Source organism: Ctenocephalides felis, unplaced genomic scaffold, assembly GCF_003426905.1.
Source record: "Ctenocephalides felis isolate EL2017-DRISC unplaced genomic scaffold, ASM342690v1 CF-g0.4_SCAFFOLD_03474, whole genome shotgun sequence".
Lineage (NCBI taxonomy): Eukaryota > Metazoa > Arthropoda > Insecta > Siphonaptera > Pulicidae > Ctenocephalides > Ctenocephalides felis.
The window spans coordinates 1-21,156 of NW_020539628.1; the positions used below are offsets into that span (position 1 = coordinate 1).

Genomic DNA, 21,156 nt, shown 5'->3' on the forward strand with positions numbered 1-21,156 from the left:
ACCTCGCTGCAGTCATGGAATATCTGGCCGCCGAGTTCTCGAGTTAGCCGGCACTGCGGCTCGCGACAACAAGAAGACCAGAATAATTCCGCGTCATTTGCAACTGGCCATCCGCAATGACGAGGAACTCAACAACTGTTATCGGGTGTTACGATTGCTCAGGCGGTGTATTGCCGAACATACAAGCTGTGCTTTTTGCCAAAGAAGCAGAAAAGAAAGCTTAAATTTCTTTTATTGTCGCAAATTGACATAAAACCGTCCTTCTCAGGACGAACAACTTTTTCAAAAAATGAACATATTTATTTTACTATTTATTTATTATTTTACTATTTTTTATAAATACTATTTAATTTACTATCAATACTCATTTTAATTTATTTTAATTTTTTTATCATAACATTCGGTATATAATTCAATTGATTTTAGATATTTTTATTAATAAATATAAATAACAACATTTTTGTGAATGAATCAAAGAATATTTAAGTTTATAAATGTACGAAATAATAACTTTATTTATTAGTTACGTTGTTATAAATCATTTAAAATGATATAAAAAAATCTATATAAGTATATTAATTTTTGTAGTGATTTCAACATCAAATAAATAATTCTTGTTTTATTATCGAATATTAGCACATTTATATGTTATTATGTTATCAATATTATTGAATTTCACTAATATCGATTATAGAATTTGTATATTTAAAAAAAAAATTGTAGGGTTTGTTAATGATTTGATTTTTATAACATTCGCAATTCAGGCTAAAATCTCGCATGTTTTCTGACCCTCGAGCAAACGGTTATTCACGGTCGTCGTGTTTAGGAACTGCCGCTGTATAGTGGCCTAAATGTTTCAGCAAGCATTTACGCTAGATATCAATGTCAATACCATAATACCTTATAGCATTTGTTAGTCCCGACGAGAAGAATAAAAAATAATAATTATTCATAAAGAAAATAATATGTTATAGTGAATTTTGACGCGTGTTTTTTAAAAAGGGGCGTGGCTTAGTGATCGTGGAAAGTTTTACTAATAATTATCGTACAAAATTTATTAATAATCATAAATAAATGTACAAAATAATAACTTTATTTATTAGTTACGTTGTTATAAAACATTTAAAATAAATATAAAAAAAATCTATATAAGTATATTAATTTTTGTAGTGATTTTAAAACCAAATAAATAATTCTTGTTTTATTATCAAATATTAACACATTTATATGTTATTATGTTATCAATTATTATTGAATTTCACTAATATCGATTATAGAATTTGTATATTTAAAAAAAAAATTGTAGGGTTTGTTAATGATTTGATTTTTATAACATTCGCAATTCAGGCTAAAATCTCGCATGTTTTCTGACCCTCGAACGAGCGGTTATTCACGGTCGTCGTGTTTAGGAACTTACGCTGTATAGTGGCCTAAATGTTTCAACAAACATTTACGCTAGATATCAATGTCAATATCATAATACCTTATAGCATTTTGTTAGTCTCGACAAGGAGAATAAAATAATGATTATGCATAAACAAAATAATAATATTATAGTTAATTTTGACGCGTGTTTTTAAAAAAGGGCGTGGCTTAGTGATCGTGGAAAGATTTACTAATAATATCGTACAAAATTTATTAATAATCATAAATAAATGAATTGTTATAAAATTATAATAGTATTATTATAAAGTTATAATGAATTATTATGAAATTTTACTATTGTCGAATATAATTTTGTATATTTAGGTATTATTTACATATTTCCTTAAAATTTAAGAAAAATTAGATAATCTCGAAAAAATTATATGAACACCATAACGATTTATATATCATTTTATTCGTGATTTTATTCTGCATCTTTCGTACGAACAAAGTTTTTTCGTATCTTTTACTGTTTAGCTAGTAGAGAGCAATCTGTGTGATTGATCACTTATTGAAATGCAAATTACATTTAGATGCAGCAATTATTGACAATATTTCTATATTTTCATAAAGAAACCATATAAATTATAATACATTGTTAAAATTCGTATGGTTCTCCAGTCATTCAATTCTAATAACAATCACCATTTAGGCTAAAATCTTGCATGTTTTCTGACCCTCGAACAAACGGTTATTCAGGTCAGCGTGTTTAGATATAGCAGAGAGCCGCATATTCAGTTCAGCAAGCATTCAAGAATAAAAGAATAAAATAATATTTATTAATATCAACTAATATATAATCTTTTCTCGGCATGAATATAAGATATTATTATTTTATTCTATACAATTGAATTAAAAAAAAAAAAACATAAATATTATATTTTATTATTAATGACTAAATTATTATACATTCGATTTATTTTAATAAAAATAATATGATAGAATATTATGATTTTACAGAATAACAGTTTGTGAATTTTTTGACTCAAGTTATTTCAAGAAACAACAGTACAATTGTTTACTGTTTTGTATTTTATCGTTCTTTTGAAAACTACGAATGAAATATTAATTATAACGATAATATTATTTTATTAGATACTATGCAAAAAGAGAATAGAGCACACTTCTTGAACTTGAATGCACGACGCGACATAATGTTTTACACAAATGATTCTAACCGAATTTTATGCGTTGGTGTATTGATAGTGTATTACATCGTAAATATAATTAATTATTTCATACAAATAATATTTATTTTTAATAAAATATTATATTCGTTATTTAATCAAATCGTTTATATTAGCTATTGTTCAGTATAGATTCATAGAGTACTCAAATGAATGTTCAATGACAGTTTATGAACAATTATGATACTATTTATGATAAAAATTTACAAAAACTGTTTCTAGGATATTAAGTATAATTACATCGCATCAAAATATAACATATCTCAATGCTCATAAAAATGCGATAACGATTTTGTTGAAACGCACTATTGAGTGCAGAAGTTATTTGAATATAATTAGCGATATTTTAGAAAAACTAACCGTTGAAATAAATCATGCTTTTGATGATATGTTGGGGATGAATTTGGCTATCATGTAAATCCATTGTTTTATGCGAATTATTTAGAATAAAAGCGCTGGATTTAATTTTTTACAAATAATTTACATTTTTGTAAAATTTTCAAATATTATTGTTTTCTCCTCGGTCCTACACTTTTCGAATATAGTTTTTGGCCACGCCCCTAACATATTTAACCCAATCACGTGTTAGATTTACATTTTACCTACGATTTTTTACTATAATGTCAGATAACGCTTTATCTACGTCGCGCCGGCGGCAACCGCTGCGCCAGCGACAGCATCGCCGAAAAAGGGCAAGACTGCGGCTGTTAAAAAACCGCGAGTGAAGCCGTCCCATCCTCCTACATCTGAAATGGTAAACAACGCTATTAAAAGTCTGAAAGAACGCGGCGGATCGTCGCTGCAGGCGATTAAGAAATATATGTCGGCCAATTATAAAATCGACGCCGAGAAAATGTCAACGTTCATTAAAAAGTATTTAAAGTCAGCTGTTCAAGCGGGCACACTGATTCAAACAAAGGCAAAGGTGCTTCGGGTTCGTTCAAACTTGCCGCGAACGCTAAACAGAGCGGCGGCGAAAGCGGTGTTTCGGCGGCTGGAAAAGCCAGGACCGCTAAGACGCCAGCGGCAAAAGCAAAATCGAAGACAGCAAAGTCGAAGGGCGCCGCCAAACCTGCTTCGTCCCCTAAAAAGAAGTCTGCATCCGCAGCGGGCACATTAAAAAAGTCGTCGGCGAAACCTAAGACGACAGTCGATAAGAAGAAGACCATTCAGGGTAAGTCGACGAAAGCCTCATCGGCCAAGGCAACGAGCAAAACGAAGAAAACCGTCAAGACCGCAGCCGCAAAGAAACCTAAATCGCCAAAGAAGACATCAAAAGTAGCCAAACCTTTGAAAAAAGCGTCACCGAAAAAGAAGTGAAAACATTTCATTATCTTTTTACACAACAGCAAACGAAAATGTTTGCACAAAGTCCTTTTCAGGACTAACAATAAATTTTTATCAAAGAACATTATTATTTTACTTATATATATCTTATCATCTTATATTATAGCCTTTTCGTGGACTTCGGAAAAATTTTAATAAAATATTTGTAACAGGAGCGCAGCAACGCTCGCTGTGTTCCTCGCCGCCGTGTTGTGTCATTGACGAAATTTAAAAGTCAAAGTCTTTTCAATTTTCAATTTCGTCTTTGGTAGGGAGTTGTTCAATATCAATCGCTGAATTTTATTTATTTATTTATTATTTTTTTTAAATAATTTATATGAATAAATTATCTTAATCAAATGAAATATAATCAATAATTTATTAATAAAAGTTTTATATATCACTTTAAATAAATCAACTATACATAGAACGGCAACTCTCATAATAATTAAATTCATAATTTTTCTAATTTTTTTTTATATAAATAATAAGTAAATGGAAATTAATTAATGAAATAAATATAATCATTAATAATTTATGAAGTTTCAATCTTTTTTTCATATCGTATTCGAAAAAGAAATTTATATAACTTTAAATAACTATATATGAAATTAAAAATATACAATAAAAAAAAATATTTATATATATATAAATATATATAAATAATATATATATATAATTTCTATCATCAGAACGGCAACTCGCCCATATTAATTAAATTTAGAATTTTTTAAAGAAGCTTTCAGAAATTCATGACGAATTTTACAAATTCAACTATAATATTTTTTAAACTTAACACACAACAACACTATTCAACAAGTCAAATCATGTGTGTTGTCAATAATTTCAATTAAAAAAAAAAATCAATAAAAATTTCTAACGTATCGATGGAATAATTCTGCAAAATAAAATAATTTGAAAAATAATAAAAGTTCTTTTAATTGATCATTTTGGTGGTCCTGAAAAGGACCGATTTGTTTTATAGGACGACAGGCGTCTAAGCGCGTTCTCCTCGAATACGCCGAGCTAGTTGAATATCCTTGGGCATGATGGTTACGCGCTTGGCGTGGATCGCGCACAAGTTTGTATCTTCGAACAGGCCAACCAAATAGGCCTCGCTAGCTTCCTGCAATGCCATGACGGCGGAGCTCTGAAAACGCAGATCGGTCTTGAAGTCCTGAGCGATCTCGCGCACTAGACGTTGGAACGGCAACTTTCGTATGAGAAGCTCGGTGCTCTTCTGGTAACGACGGATCTCACGCAGAGCTACGGTGCCAGGCCGATAACGATGCGGCTTCTTCACACCGCCGGTCGCCGGCGCGCTCTTGCGAGCCGCTTTCGTTGCAAGCTGCTTACGGGGCGCCTTGCCACCGGTGGACTTGCGAGCTGTCTGCTTCGTACGGGCCATTATAACTCCTAGATTTCGTTTCGAGAACCTTCTCGTTTGACGATCGTTTTGATACTGACGCGTCCGGCTCGAATATTATGATCAAAATACATTACGAATGTCCGATGCTGTGCTCGGCTGTCATTGGTCGGCGCCGAATGCTCGCATAGCTATGATGGGCGTGGCCTAGCGAGCTCAAACTTTTCAATAATTTCGCTCGTCGGAATTCAGTCGTTATTCAGACTTCGAGCTGTTAACATCAATTTGTAAATTTATCCCGACTGCGATATATTGAAAAATGACCGGCCGTGGCAAAGGTGGTAAGGGACTCGGAAAGGGTGGCGCTAAGCGACACAGGAAAGTTCTTCGCGATAATATCCAAGGTATTACAAAGCCGGCTATACGTCGTCTTGCTCGCCGTGGCGGCGTCAAGCGTATCTCGGTCTAATCTACGAAGAGACCCGCGGTGTTCTGAAAGTGTTTCTCGAGAACGTTATCCGCGATGCAGTCACATACACCGAGCACGCCAAGAGGAAGACCGTAACCGCTATGGATGTCGTATATGCGCTCAAACGTCAGGGTCGTACACTGTACGGTTTCGGCGGTTAAATTGATCAACGGACGCAGTCATTTCTTATAAATACAAAACAAAAAAGAGCCCTTTAAGGGCTGTCAAATATAATTAAAAGAACAAGTAATATATTTTACAATTTACGTACAGGCTTTATTTGATTTTATATGAAATTTGTTTATTTTCTTGCAGAATAACTTGCTTTGGTAATATTATTGATAATATTATCAAATTGGAAAGCCCTTCGAATATGTTTAAAGAAAGTATTAATTAATATATATTTTACTATTTTTTCGTATTGACTTTTTATATGCAATTGATTTCTTTTCTTACATGGGGGGGGCTTCAATTAATAGAAAATAGAGTATACTTTTAGTATTAGTATACTTTACAGTTAAGGGCTTCGAAAAGGGCTCTGAATTGAAGGAGCTCAATTAAATGAATGAATTTATTAAATTTTGCATATTATTTAAATTTATATAATATGTAATAATATATTTTTATATATTTAAATAATAAAATTTTTAAAATATTTACGACAATAATTTTATTTTTACGAAAATATTTAAATTGCGATTTTTTTTAATATAAAATATTTTATAATAAATTAAAATAAACTTAAACTTATTAACTAAATTTGAAAAAACTAAAGTTTTAAATTGAATTGAATATTCAATCATTAATTTTTATCATATTGAAAATATATAGAAATTGAACATTATTTATAATATAAATTAATAATAACGATCTCTAATAGAAATCTGATCAAAATTTATTGAAAATCCTAATAAAATATCATTAGTGTCAGGTTATTTTATTTTATCTATAAAACCAATGTAAAAATTATAAAGTTCTTTTGTAAAATATTTTGTGGGCCCTGAGAAGGGCCTTTGTTATTGTCGACAGAACATATAAGTGGCATCACAAAATCTTCATCATTTTATTTCGAGCTGGTGTACTTGGTTACGGCCTTAGTACCTTCGCTGACGGCGTGTTTTGGCCACTCGCCTGGTAGCAATAGCCGGACTGCTGTCTGAATTTCCCGACTAGTGATTGTAGAGCGTTTGTTGTAGTGAGCCAAACGCGATGCCTCGGCCGCTATACGCTCGAAGATATCATTCACAAAGCTGTTCATGATGCTCATCGCCTTGCTCGAAATGCCCGTGTCAGGATGGACTTGTTTCAAGACTTTGTAAATATAAATGGCATAGCTCTCCTTGCGCTTACGTTTCTTCTTCTTGTCGCCCTTTGAAATATTTTCTGGGCTTTGCCTGCTTTCTTAGCCGCTTTACCGCTGGTTTTCGGTGGCATGTCTGATGTTTACTAGTACACTGACTGATAAAATGAGTCGTGCCATGATTCTTCTCTCCCTCTTCCTCTTGACCCTCGTGCTTCAGTTTCGTGTAAGGTAAACATATCGTGCTGTGAGTTATTATTTATTGGTGGTATTCCTTGACAATATGTATTACGTTTGTAATACGTGGTATTACTGTCGTCTATTATTCATTTAATTAATATATTCCTGGTTCATAAAAACCATTTCTAATATTTTCGGTTTGTTCATATTTCTCAAACTTCTGAAGTTTAGAAGTTTGGGAGTAATCTTTTGTCTGTCCAGTAGTTTTTCCTTGTGAATTTGCCTAGGTCTGTAATATTTTGGTTTTTATGATTATTTATTGCCATATAAAACTTCTTCGTGATGGTAGCAATAAACTCTTTGATGTAAGGTATTTTTGCTTCTTCATGAAGTGCTTATTAGTAATAAATTTTATATTTTGTTGTCTGTTTTTGCCTGTTATCAGTCTAAGGCATTTATTCTTCTGGTCCTTTGTAGTTTTTGGTAGTTGTATTTACAAGTGTTTGTCCATGCCGGCCCTGCATATGTCAATATAGGTCTTATCATTAGTAGATAGAGTAGCCTTTTGTTTTGCTTGTTTAGGTAGCTGCTGTTGTTGAGAAGACAGTGCAGTCTATTTATCGCTGCAGACGCTTGATTATTTCTGTATTTTTGTGTGTTCTTTGAACGATAATTTTTTGTCAAAGATAACACCTAATATTTGACTGTATTAGCCCATGGGATTTTGTCCGCTCCAATTTGTAGGGTTTTTCTTTGTGTCAATGGTTTGTTTTTGTTTGTTAGTGAAAGTATGGCTTCTGTTTTTTGCGTATTCAGTTTTAGTTTCCATGTGTCTAGGTAGTGGTCGATTTGTAATAAGTGTTCTTGTAGTTTCTTTGTTAGAATTTCGATTTAGCACTTGCAGAAAAATTGCTGTGTCGTCTGCGTATTGCAGGATTTGGGTGTTTTTTGTGGGTAGGTATATCATGCATGTATATGTTAAAAAGTAGTGGTGCAAGAATAGATCCTTGTGGTAAGCCTGCTGCAATTGCTTTTTTGTCTGACAATTCGTTTTTGACACACACTCTAAAGGTTCTGTTCTTAAGATAGGCCTTATGATGTTGATTAGATATCTTGGTAGCTCTATTTTTTGCAGCTTGTATAGTAGTCCATTATGCCATACAGTGTCGAAAGCTTTCTGTATATCTAAGCTTACTAAGCCTGTATGTTTCTTCATGTTCATAGCGTGGATGTTTTTTCTGTAAGTATTTTATGGGATGTTGGGTTGCGTGTCCTGACCTAAATCCATATTGGTGTTTTGGAAGAACGTTTTTCTTCTTTATGTGATATAATATTGTTTTTGTATTATTTCTCTGCCAGTTTTCCCATAGTCGGTAGTAAGCTAATAGGTCTGTAATTTTGTGGAAATGTGTCGCTTTTACCTGGTTTTGGAAAAGGAAGTGTTTTGGCTGCTTTCCATTCTACTGGGTAGTGTTCAAGAGATAGCATGGCGTTTATGATTTTTGTGAAAATGGGTAGATTCTTCAGTACAATATTTTGTATGTTATCGAGTCCATAGGAGCTTTGTAGTTTTTTAATTTTTTGATGTTTTGTTTGACATCTATGGGTCATCTGCAGATAGGTGTATTCAGTTGTTTATTGTGTTGTACGGTTTTTGTTCACTTTGTGGTCGTGTTGTATGTTCCCAAGATCAAGGTTTTGCCGGTGAGTTTCTTCCAGTACTTCGGCTATAGCATCTGCTTTGTCTTTGTTTGAGTAGACTACCCCCATTGTGTCTTGAATGTAGTGGTGGGATATCATTGCGTTTCCGAGTTCGGTTTTTTTGTCAATTCCATAAGTTGGTGCTGTCTTTATTAATGTTGTCTAGTTTCAGTTTCCATATATTGTTTTTTATGTTTTCTATGTGTCTTGGATTCACTCACAACTTGTTTAGTAATGCTTTTAATTCAGGTACACTTTGTTTTTGCCATTTTCGTCGTATGCTGTTTTTGACTTGAATAAGTTTTATATGTGTTCGGGTAGTTGTTCGTAGCTTTGCTTATTTATTTTTGGTATGTTTTTCTTTATAGAGTGTTGTATTAATTCAGTAAGCTTTCTAACTTCTTGATCTATTTCACATCTTGTCAGGATGGTTTGCGTTAGTCTAGCTGGTTGCTTACGTCATCTTTAAATTGCGTCCAGTCTGCTTTTTTGTAGTTGTATTTTACTATATATATCTCTCCGTATATCTTTCTGGTGTTTTCGTAAATTTTTGTATAGAGACAGGGTTGTGGTCGGAATCCGTTTTCGATATTTCTGGCGAGCTGCCTTGTATGATATTTTTCGTTATGAAAAATCTATTGTGCTTGGTGAATTTTTTTATCGTCGCTTGGTAATATGTTGTCTTCTGGATATATAATTTTATATGTTTGTAGGTTTCTGAATATCATGTCATGTATGCTTCTTCTCCATCTCTATTGTTCTTTTACAGTTCCAAAGTTGATGGTGTCATTCATGTCTCCCCCTATGATTACTTGTCGATTAAGGTCATGACTGTTTCTAAGTCATTCGTATCCAGTGTATTTTGTGGTCGTTTGTAATTGCAGCTACTATTATTTTTGTATTTTAACTGTAATACTTGCTGTTGTCGCTTCTATTGTTTAGCTGAGGTTTTAGAGTTGAATTTTGGACTATATCCTCGTGTTTAATATTGCTGTACACCAACCACTTGCTCCATCTCGGTCATTGCGGTAGATTTTGTTTGTGGAATTGTGAAAATTAATGTTTGGGGTTTAGTCGGTTTCGTCGTCAATAACCAATTTTGTATTTGTGTTTTCTCATTATATAGGTTCGTTCACTGTTTTGTTTCTTATTCCATTGCTGTTCCATGTCATGATATTTATGCTGTTATTTTTTCGGGCCATTTATTTAAAAGTAGCGTTGAAGAATTCCATACCTATTATTATAAAGTCTTAATATTTTTGGCGTTCATGATCTTTGGCAAAAACTTTTGGATGTTGCTTATTATTTACTTAGGTCGAATTTAGATAGCAAATCTTGAATTGTTTCATTGTATTAAAATGTTGCTATTTGTGGATGATGAGTTTTCTTGTCGTTTTTCATTATTTGGGTTATTAGTCTCCGTCTCTTTGAGTAGTTCGCTGTAGATTTGTTTTGTTTCGGCGGAGGAGGTGCGTCAACCGCTTTATATTTGATTAAAGGTTTGTTTCGTATTTTATTTCTAAGTTCAATAAGAAGGGGCAGTTTCTGTAGTTTGCGGGGTGCAAATTCCCGCAGTTTACACATTGTGGTTTTTTCTTCTTGACTTGCTGCATTTTCTCCTGGTTCGTGGTCTTCTTTACATTTCAACATCTGTATTTTTAGGTTGCAGTATCTGGCTGCGTGTCCAAAGTTTGGCATTGTAGCATTGCAATAATCTTTCTGAGCTGTAGTTTCTCTCCATTTTACTATATTCCCAAGATGTGGCGCACTTCCGTCACTTGGCCATTCTTGCTGTGGGGTTAGGACTACAAATAGATCGGTTAACTTATATGAAATGTTTCCTTCTCCTTTCTTGGACTTTGTATTATTTTGCTCACGTTAATTTCCTGTTTTGTAGATCTTCTTTAATTCTTCTATATCTATGTTTGGGTCTATCCCCCTTATCAATTTTCTTATTTGTTTCCTTCTTATCTCCGTGTGTGAAAAATTGTATTTATTATCTCGTAGGTATTTAAGCAGATATTCATTATCTGTGGTGTGAGGTATTTACTCTCAGGGATTTTTACTTATATATTGAATTGACAAATCCTTTTTTATATTAGATTTAATTGTTTTTAACACATGGTGAGGTATTTCGCTCTTGATAATCACAGTTGGCATTTCCTGTCTAATTTTAGGTCATTTTTAGATGTACTTGCCTTTGGGAAAGCGCAGTTTCTTCCTTATTTTTTCTTCGGAAGTATTTTCCCGAGTCGTTTCTTATTTATCTCATTTGCGGTTTCCATCACTCATCGGGTTCGTATCCGTGTCTGTGCTGATAGTGGTTCGAATCTGTTGAAAGTTTCACCCGGTTATATCGTCGATGCTGTCGTAGAGTAGTTTAGTATTTGCCGAAGTTTCTTCACAGTCTTCCTCTTATGGAATTGGTACTTTTTAGTGCGCCCCTTTTGTGGTAACGTACTAAAATCGTGCTTGAGAATTTCAGATCATCATCATCGCAAAATCACACTTATTCACTTCACTTATCACTTTTTATTTCACTCACTTCCTTATCTCACTTCACTTATTCACTTATCATCATCCATCATCAATCGATACGAAATCAAATGACCCAATCAATGAAAACCAAATCATCTGCAATGAGTCGTGCCGACGCTCCGTTTTCGTACTGCTTCAACGTTTTGGACTGAAGCCGTAACAACGTACGTAGGCAAGGGAGGGGCGTGTCTACAAAAAAATGGGCGTGTGCTTGCAACGCTCAGAAATCTATACGGGCCCGTTCGAGAACTTTGATATCATTCTCAGTTTGAACACGAACCTGTAAACATGTCTGGTCGAGGCAAAGGCGGTAAAGTCAAGGGAAAGGCTAAGTCACGGTCTAACCGTGCCGGTCTTCAGTTTCCAGTCGGTCGTATTCATCGTTTGCTACGCAAAGGCAACTATGCCGAGCGTGTCGGCGCTGGTGCACCCGTCTACCTCGCTGCAGTCATGGAATATCTGGCCGCCGAAGTTCTCGAGTTAGCCGGCAATGCGGCTCGCGACAACAAGAAGACCAGAATAATTCCGCGTCATTTGCAACTGGCCATCCGCAATGACGAGGAACTGAACAAACTGTTATCGGGTGTTACGATTGCTCAGGGCGGTGTATTGCCGAACATACAAGCTGTGCTTTTGCCAAAGAAGACAGAAAAGAAAGCTTAAATTTCTTTTATTGTCGCAAATTGACATAAACCGTCCTTCTCAGGACGAACAACTTTATTCAAAAATGAACATATATTATTTTACTATTTATTTATATTTTACTATTTTATTTATAATACTATTTAATTTACTATTCAATACTCATTTTAATTTATTTTAATTTTTTTATCATAACATTCGGTATATAATTAATTGATTTTAGATATTTTTATTTAAATAAATATAAATACAACATTTGTTTGAATGAATCAAAGAATATTTAAGGTTATAAATGTACGAAATAATAACTTTATTTATTAGTTACGTTGTTATAAATCATTTAAAATGAATATAAAAAAATCTATATAAGTATATTAATTTTTGTAGTGATTTCAACATCAAATAAATAATTCTTGTTTTATTATCGAATATTAGCACATTTATATGTTTATTATGTTATCAATTATTATTGAATTTCACTAATATCGATTATAGAATTTGTATATTTAAAAAAAAATTGTAGGTTTGTTAATGATTTGATTTTTATAACATTCGCAATTCAGGCTAAAATCTCGCATGTTTTCTGACCCTCGAGCAAACGGTTATTCACGGTCGTCGTGTTTAGGAACTGCCGCTGTATAGTGGCCTAAATGTTTCAGCAAGCATTTACGCTAGATATCAATGTCAATACCATAATACCTTATAGCAATTTGTTAGTCTCGACGAGAAGAATAAATAATAATTATTCATAAAGAAAATAATAATGTTATAGTGAATTTTGACGCGTGTTTTTAAAAAGGGGCGTGGCTTAGTGATCGTGGAAAGTTTTACTAATAATTATCGTACAAATTTATTAATAATCATAAATAAATGTACAAAATAATAACTTTATTTATTAGTTACGTTGTTATAAAACATTTAAATAAATATAAAAAAAAATCTATATAAGTATATTATTTTTGTAGTGATTTTAAAACCAAATAATAATTCTTGTTTTATTATCAAATATTAACACATTTATATGTTATTATGTTATCATTATTATTGAATTTCACTAATATCGATTATAGAATTTGTATATTAAAAAAAAAAATTGTAGGGTTTGTTAATGATTTGATTTTTATAACATTCGCAATTCAGGCTAAAATCTCGCATGTTTTCTGACCCTCGAACGAGCGGTTATTCACGGTCGTCGTGTTTAGGAACTTACGCTGTATAGTGGCCTAAATGTTTCAACAAACATTTACGCTAGATATCAATGTCAATATCATAATACCTTATAGCATTTTGTTAGTCTCGACAAGGAGAATAAATAATGATTATGCATAAACAAAATAATATTATAGTTAATTTTGACGCGTGTTTTTAAAAAAGGGCGTGCTTAGTGATCGTGGAAAGATTTACTAATAATTATCGTACAAAATTTATTAATAATCATAAATAATGAATTGTTATAAAATTATAATAGTATTATTATAAAGTTATAATGAATTATTATGAATTTTACTATTGTCGAATATAAATTTTGTTATTTAGGTATTATTTACATATTTCCTTAAAATTTAAGAAAAATTAGATAATCTCGAAAAAATTATATGAACACACATAACGATTTATATATCATTTTATTCGTGATTTTATTCTGCATCTTTCGTACGAACAAAGTTTTTTCGTATCTTTTACTGTTTAGCTAGTAGAGAGCTATCTGTGTGATTGATCACTTATTGAAATGCAAATTACATTTAGATTGCAGCAATTATTGACAATATTTCTATATTTTCATAAAGAAACCATATAAATTATAATACATTGTTAAAATTTCGTATGGTTCTCCAGTCATTCAATTCTAATAACAATCACCATTTAGGCTAAAATCTTGCATGTTTTCTGACCCTCGAACAAACGGTTATTCACGGTCAGCGTGTTTAGATATAGCAGCAGAGCCGCATATTCAGTTCAGCAAGCATTCAAGAATAAAATAATATTTATTAAATATCAACTAATATATAATCTTTTCTCGGCAATGAATATAAGATATTATTATTTTATTCTATACAATTGAATTAAAAAAAAAAAAAACATAAATATTATATTTTATTATTAATGACTAAATTATTTATACATTCGATTTATTTTAATAAATATAATATGATAGAAATATTATGATTTTACAGAATAAACAGTTTGTGAATTTTTTGACTCAAGTTATTTCAAGAAACAACAGTACAATTGTTTACTGTTTTGTATTTTATCGTTCTTTTGAAAACTACGAATGAAATAATTAATTATACCGATAATTTATTTTATTAGATACTATGCAAAAAGAGAATAGAGCACACTTCTTGAACTTGAATGCACGACGCGACATAATGTTTTTACACAAATGATTTCTAACCAACCGAATTTTATGCGTTGGTGTATTGATAGTGTATTACATCGTAAATATAATTAATTATTTCATACAAATAATATTTTATTTTAATAAAATATTATATTCGTTATTTAATCAAATCGTTTATATTAGCTATTGTTCAGTATAGATTCATAGAGTACTCAAATGAATGTTCAATGACAGTTTATGAACAATTATGATACTATTTATGAATAAAAATTTACAAAAACTGTTTTCTAGGATATATAAGTATAATTACAAATCGCATCAAAATATAACATATCTCAATGCTCATAAAAATGCGATAACGATTTTGTTGAAAACGCACTATTGAGTGCAGAAGTTATTTGAATATAATTAGCGATATTTTAGAAAAACTAACCGTTGAAATAAATCATGCTTTTGATGATATGTTGGGGATGAATTTGGCTATCATGTAAATCCATTGTTTTATGCGAATTATTTAGAATAAAGCGCTGGATTTAATTTTTTACAAATAATTTACATTTTTGTAAAATTTTCAAATATTATTGTTTTTCTCTCCTCGGTCCTACACTTTTCGAATATAGTTTTTGGCCACGCCCCTAACATATTTAACCAATCACGTGTTAGATTTACATTTTAACCTACGATTTTTACTATAATGTCAGATAACGCTTTATCTACGTCGCCGGCGGCAACCGCTGCGCCAGCGACAGCATCGCCGAAAAAGGGCAAGACTGCGGCTGTTAAAAAACCGCGAGTGAAGCCGTCCCATCCTCCTACATCTGAAATGGTAAACAACGCTATTAAAAGTCTGAAAGAACGCGGGCGGATCGTCGCTGCAGGCGATTAAGAAATATATGTCGGCCATTATAAAAATCGACGCCGAGAAAATGTCAACGTTCATTAAAAAGTATTTAAAGTCAGCTGTTCAAGCGGGCACACTGATTCAAACAAAAGGCAAAGGTGCTTCGGGTTCGTTCAACTTGCCGCGAACGCTAAACAGAGCGGCGGCGAAGCGGTGTTTCGGCTGGAAAAGCCAGGACCGCTAAGACGCCAGCGGCAAAAGCAAAATCGAAGACAGCAAAGTCGAAGGGCGCCGCCAAACCTGCTTCGTCCCCTAAAAAGAAGTCTGCATCCGCAGCGGGCACATTAAAAAAGTCGTCGGCGAAACCTAAGACGACAGTCGATAAGAAGAAGACCATTCAGGGTAAGTCGACGAAAGCCTCATCGGCCAAGGCAACGAGCAAAACGAAGAAACCCGTCAAGACCGCAGCCGCAAAGAAACCTAAATCGCCAAAGAAGACATCAAAAGTAGCCAAACCTTTGAAAAAAGCGTCGTCACCGAAAAAGAAGTGAAAACATTTCATTATCTTTTTACACAACAGCAAACGAAAATGTTTGCACAAAGTCCTTTTCAGGACTAACAATAAATTTTATCAAAGAACATTATTATTTTACTTATATATATCTTATCATCTTATATTATAGCCTTTTCGTGGACTTCGGAAAAAATTTTAATAAAATATTTGTAACAGGAGCGCAGCAACGCTCGCTGTGTTCCTCGCCGCCGTGTTGTGTCATTGACGAAATTTAAAAGTCAAAGTCTTTTCAATTTTCAATTTCGTCTTTGGTAGGGAGTTGTTCAATATCAATCGCTGAATTTTATTTATTTATTTATATTTTTTTTAAATAATTTTATATGAATAAATTATCTTAATCAAATGAAATATAATCAATAATTTATTAATAAAAGTTTTATATATCACTTTAAATAAATCAACTATACATAGAACGGCAACTCTCATAATAATTAAATTCATAATTTTTTCTAATTTTTTTTATATAAATAATAAGTAAATGGAAATTAATTAATGAAATAAAATATAATCATTAATAATTTATGAAGTTTCAATCTTTTTTTCATATCGTATTCGAAAAAGAAAATTTATATAACTTTAAATAACTATATATGAAATTAAAAAATATACAATAAAAAAAAAATATTTATATATATAAATATATATAATATAATATATATAATATAAATTTCTATCATCAGAACGGCAACTCGCCCATATTAATTAAATTTAGAATTTTTTAAAGAAGCTTTCAGAAATTCATGACGAATTTTACAAATTCAACTATAATATTTTTTAAACTTAACACAACAACACACTATTCAACAAGTCAAATCATGTGTGTTGTCAATAATTTCAATTAAAAAAAAAAATCAATAAAAATTTCTAACGTATCGATGGAATAATTCTGCAAAATAAAATAATTTGAAAAATAATAAAAGTTCTTTTAATTGATCATTTTGGTGGTCCTGAAAAGGACCGATTTGTTTTATAGGACGACAGGCGTCTAAGCGCGTTCTCCTCGAATACGCCGAGCTAGTTGAATATCCTTGGGCATGATGGTTACGCGCTTGGCGTGGATCGCGCACAAGTTTGTATCTTCGAACAGGCCAACCAAATAGGCCTCGCTAGCTTCCTGCAATGCCATGACGGCGGAGCTCTGAAAACGCAGATCGGTCTTGAAGTCCTGAGCGATCTCGCGCACTAGACGTTGGAACGGCAACTTTCGTATGAGAAGCTCGGTGCTCTTCTGGTAACGACGGATCTCACGCAGAGCTACGGTGCCAGGCCGATAACGATGCGGCTTCTTCACACCGCCGGTCGCCGGCGCGCTCTTGCGAGCCGCTTTCGTTGCAAGCTGCTTACGGGGCGCCCTTGCCACCGGTGGACTTGCGAGCTGTCTGCTTCGTACGGGCCATTATAACTCCTAGATTTCGTTTCGAGAACCTTCTCGTTTGACGATCGTTTTGATACTGACGCGTCCGGCTCGAATATTATGATCAAAATACATTACGAATGTCCGATGCTGTGCTCGGCTGTCATTGGTCGGCGCCGAATGCTCGCATAGCTATGATGGGCGTGGCCTAGCGAGCTCAAACTTTTCAATAATTTCGCTCGTCGGAATTCAGTCGTTATTCAGACTTCGAGCTGTTAACATCAATTTGTAAATTTATCCCGACTGCGATATATTGAAAAATGACCGGCCGTGGCAAAGGTGGTAAGGGACTCGGAAAGGGTGGCGCTAAGCGACACAGGAAAGTTCTTCGCGATAATATCCAAGTATTACAAAGCCGGCTATACGTCGTCTTGCTCGCCGTGGCGGCGTCAAGCGTATCTCGGGTCTAATCTACGAAGAGACCCGCGGTGTTCTGAAAGTGTTTCTCGAGAACGTTATCCGCGATGCAGTCACATACACCGAGCACGCCAAGAGGAAGACCGTAACCGCTATGGATGTCGTATATGCGCTCAAACGTCAGGGTCGTACACTGTACGGTTTCGGCGGTTAAATTGATCAACGGACGCAGTCATTCTTATAAATACAAAACAAAAAGAGCCCTTTTAAGGGCTGTCAAATATAATTAAAAGAACAAGTAATATATTTTACAATTTACGTACAGGCTTTATTTGATTTTATATGAAATTTGTTTATTTTCTTGCAGAATAACTTGCTTTGGTAATATTATTGATAATATTATCAAATTGGAAAGCCCTTCGAATATGTTTTAAAGAAAGTATTTAATTATATTTTTTACTATTTTTTCGTATTGACTTTTTATATGCAATTGATTTCTTTTCTTACATGGGGGGGCTTCAATTAATAGAAAATAGAGTATACTTTTAGTATTAGTATACTTTACAGTTAAGGGCTTCGAAAAGGGCTCTGAATTGAAGGAGCTCAATTAAATGAATGAATTTATTAAATTTTGCATATTATTTAAATTTATATAATATGTAATAATATTTTATATATTTAATAATAAAATTTTTAAAATATTACGACAATAATTTTATTTTTACGAAAATATTTAAATTGCGATTTTTTTTAATATAAATATATTTTATAATAAATTAAAATAAACTTAAACTTATTAACTAAATTTGAAAAACTAAAGTTTTAAATTGAATTGAATATTCAATCATTAATTTTTATCATATTGAAATATATAGAAATTGAACATTATTTATAATATAAATTAATAATAACGATCTCTAATAGAAATCTGATCAAAATTTATTGAAAATCCTAATAAAATATCATTAGTGTCAGGTTATTTTATTTTATCTATAAAACCAATGTAAAAATTTAAAGTTCTTTTGTAAAATATTTGTGGGCCCTGAGAAGGGCCTTTGTTATTGTCGACAGAACATATAAGTGGCATCACAAAATCTTCATCATTTTATTTCGAGCTGGTGTACTTGGTTACGGCCTTAGTACCTTCGCTGACGGCGTGTTTGGCCAACTCGCCTGGTAGCAATAGCCGGACTGCTGTCTGAATTTCCCGACTAGTGATTGTAGAGCGTTTGTTGTAGTGAGCCAACGCGATGCCTCGGCCGCTATACGCTCGAAGATATCATTCACAAAGCTGTTCATGATGCTCATCGCCTTGCTCGAAATGCCCGTGTCAGGATGGACTTGTTTCAAGACTTTGTAAATATAAATGGCATAGCTCTCCTTGCGCTTACGTTTCTTCTTCTTGTCGCCCTTTGAAATATTTTTCTGGGCTTTGCCTGCTTTCTTAGCCGCTTTACCGCTGGTTTTCGGTGGCATGTCTAGATGTTTACTAGTACCTGACTGATACGAAATAGTGATGGGCGTTGAATCAACGAACGGTTTTTTTCAACCGTTTCTCCTTCGTTAACGAATCAACCGTTTCGACGCAACGAAACAACTAGTTGAAAAATCAACTGGTTTGTCAATGAGTTAAAAACATGGCGCCCAGTTACTTTTCAACGAAATGCATATTCGTTCGTTGTCGAATATTACAATTGAAAAGCAATAGAGTACTCTAGGGGTTCTTTCTTAAACTTATAATTATTAGGTTCGAATGTATGATATCAACAACCAACTCTTTATCTAGGATATAACTCTTATACAGTGTTGTCATGTCTAAAGTTTTAACTGTAGATCTACAGTTTTTTGGTAATGATCTCAGTTTTGCAGTTTTGGCCTCGAAATCTACAGTAAAGAAATTGAAAATAAATTTGAAAATCATTCTAGTATTTTTTTATGAACTTATCTTTTGTAGGTTGAGATTTATGTTAATAATTCATTTCATATATAAAATTATTTATAGTAATAAATATTTATTTATTTAACTATCAGCTAGCTTTACATTGATTCGAAATTACCTTCAATAATTAAAACATGACATGATAAATATTACTTATATTGAAATTAATAAAATTAATAAAATAAACAATCTATCGATAAACATTTTGGAATGGTGTTTAGGATAACTATAATAAAACTGTTTGTTTAAATATCAATTGAATATTTTCTAAACATATTTTTTTTAAAGAAAGCCTTCAATGCTAAATTATGCAGATCGCCGGGATTACTTGAAAAATCCTATATCTGGCGCCGTTGACAATTATAGTATTATAATCGCTTATTATTGTTAGGTAAAATAAAATAAACTTTTCAGGATGATTGTAATAAAACTGTTTGTTTGAAATATCAATTGAATATATCCTAAACATATTTTTTTCAAAGAAAACCTTCAATGCTAAATTATGCAGATCGCCGGGATTACTTGGAAAATCCTATATCCGGCGCCATTGACAATTACTATAGTATTATAATCATAGATAAACAAGTATAAATGATATAATCGCTTATTGTTAGGTAAAATATAATAAAACTTTTCAGGATGATTGTAATAAAACTGTTTGTTTGAAATATCAATTGAATATATCTTAAACATATTTTTTTTAAAGAAAACCTTCAATGCTAAATTATGCAGATCGCCGGGATTACTTGGAAAATCCTATACCTGGCGCCATTGACATTACTAGTATTAAATCGCTTATTGTTAGGTAAAATAAAATAAAACTTTTCAGGATGATTGTAATAAAACTGTTTGTTTGAAATATCAATTGAATATTTCCTAAACACATTTTTTTAAAGAAAACCTTCAATGCTAAATTATGCAGATCGCCGGGATTACTTGGTCGTCATCTGCATTTATTTCGCACCTCAAACTCATGTGCAAAATACATTATAGTAACATAACATATTTTAACTTCCCGTAGGGTAAGTTATTGTAATGTGCCGAAAATCGAAATTGAAAATTTTTACATTTCTCGACGTTTTGAAGGTTTCTGAACATTTTGGCATACATCAGAAAAAATGGATGTGTGTGTGTATGTATGTATGGATACAAATTTCCAGTCACGTTTTCGGGCACACGAATCAACCGATTTGAATCGTTCAAAAAATATTCGATTTCTATTGATAGGGAGATGAGCTGATTAGTTTTTGGCAAAGGCAGGTCCAGCAGTTACGAAGATAAAGAGCAAAGAGTGCAGAAAACTAAAATCGAGTTTTTGAGAAAACGGAGCATCCGATTTGAATTATCTAAAAAACATTCAGTTAATAATGATTGGGAGAAGTGTTTATTAGTTTTTGGTAAAGGCAGGCCAAGCTATTTCGAAGATACGGAGCTAAATGTATAAAAATGGCAGTTTTTTGAGAGAACTAAGCGTCCGATTTAAATGATTCAAAGAACTTCCTGTTTATCCTAACAAAATAATTGATTTTGAAAAATTGTATATATAGAAAATAATT

At 32.5% G+C, this 21,156-nt stretch overlaps 2 protein-coding genes and 5 pseudogenes across 2 annotated transcripts; 4 read left to right on the forward strand and 3 right to left on the reverse strand.

Annotated features, from left to right (window-relative positions):
• The first annotated feature begins 3,363 nt into the window (after positions 1–3,363).
• On the forward strand, positions 3,364–3,932 carry LOC113382495 (histone H1A-like). The gene is made up of 2 exons (XM_026620838.1): positions 3,364–3,537; positions 3,579–3,932. Exons 1-2 carry the CDS (start codon positions 3,364–3,366, stop codon positions 3,930–3,932), a joined length of 528 nt encoding a protein of 175 aa, XP_026476623.1.
• A 978-nt stretch (positions 3,933–4,910) lies between these two features.
• Positions 4,911–17,411, reverse strand: LOC113382492 (annotated as a pseudogene).
• LOC113382490 lies at positions 5,514–5,980 on the forward strand (annotated as a pseudogene).
• Positions 6,795–7,207, reverse strand: LOC113382489 (annotated as a pseudogene).
• LOC113382488 (histone H2A) lies at positions 11,704–12,155 on the forward strand. Its single transcript, XM_026620834.1, has one exon. The coding sequence runs from the start codon at positions 11,781–11,783 to the stop codon at positions 12,153–12,155; it is 375 nt and encodes a 124-aa protein (XP_026476619.1). The 5' UTR covers positions 11,704–11,780.
• A 28-nt stretch (positions 17,412–17,439) lies between the features above and the next one.
• Positions 17,440–17,889, forward strand: LOC113382491 (annotated as a pseudogene).
• An 826-nt stretch (positions 17,890–18,715) lies between these two features.
• Positions 18,716–19,137, reverse strand: LOC113382486 (annotated as a pseudogene).
• Positions 19,138–21,156: the final 2,019 nt, after the last annotated feature.

What these genes read in the sequence shown, in the direction of transcription:
- LOC113382495 (XM_026620838.1), top strand. Translation starts at nt 3,364, where the DNA reads ATGGTAAACAACGCTATTAAAAGTCTGAAAGAACGCGGCGGATCGTCG. An exon ending in TGATTCAAACAAAGGCAAAG is followed by an intron (nt 3,538 to 3,578) that starts GTGCTTCGGGTT and finishes AACGCTAAACAG; the next exon opens with AGCGGCGGCGAAAGCGGTGT.
- LOC113382488 (XM_026620834.1), top strand. Translation starts at nt 11,781, where the DNA reads ATGTCTGGTCGAGGCAAAGGCGGTAAAGTCAAGGGAAAGGCTAAGTCA.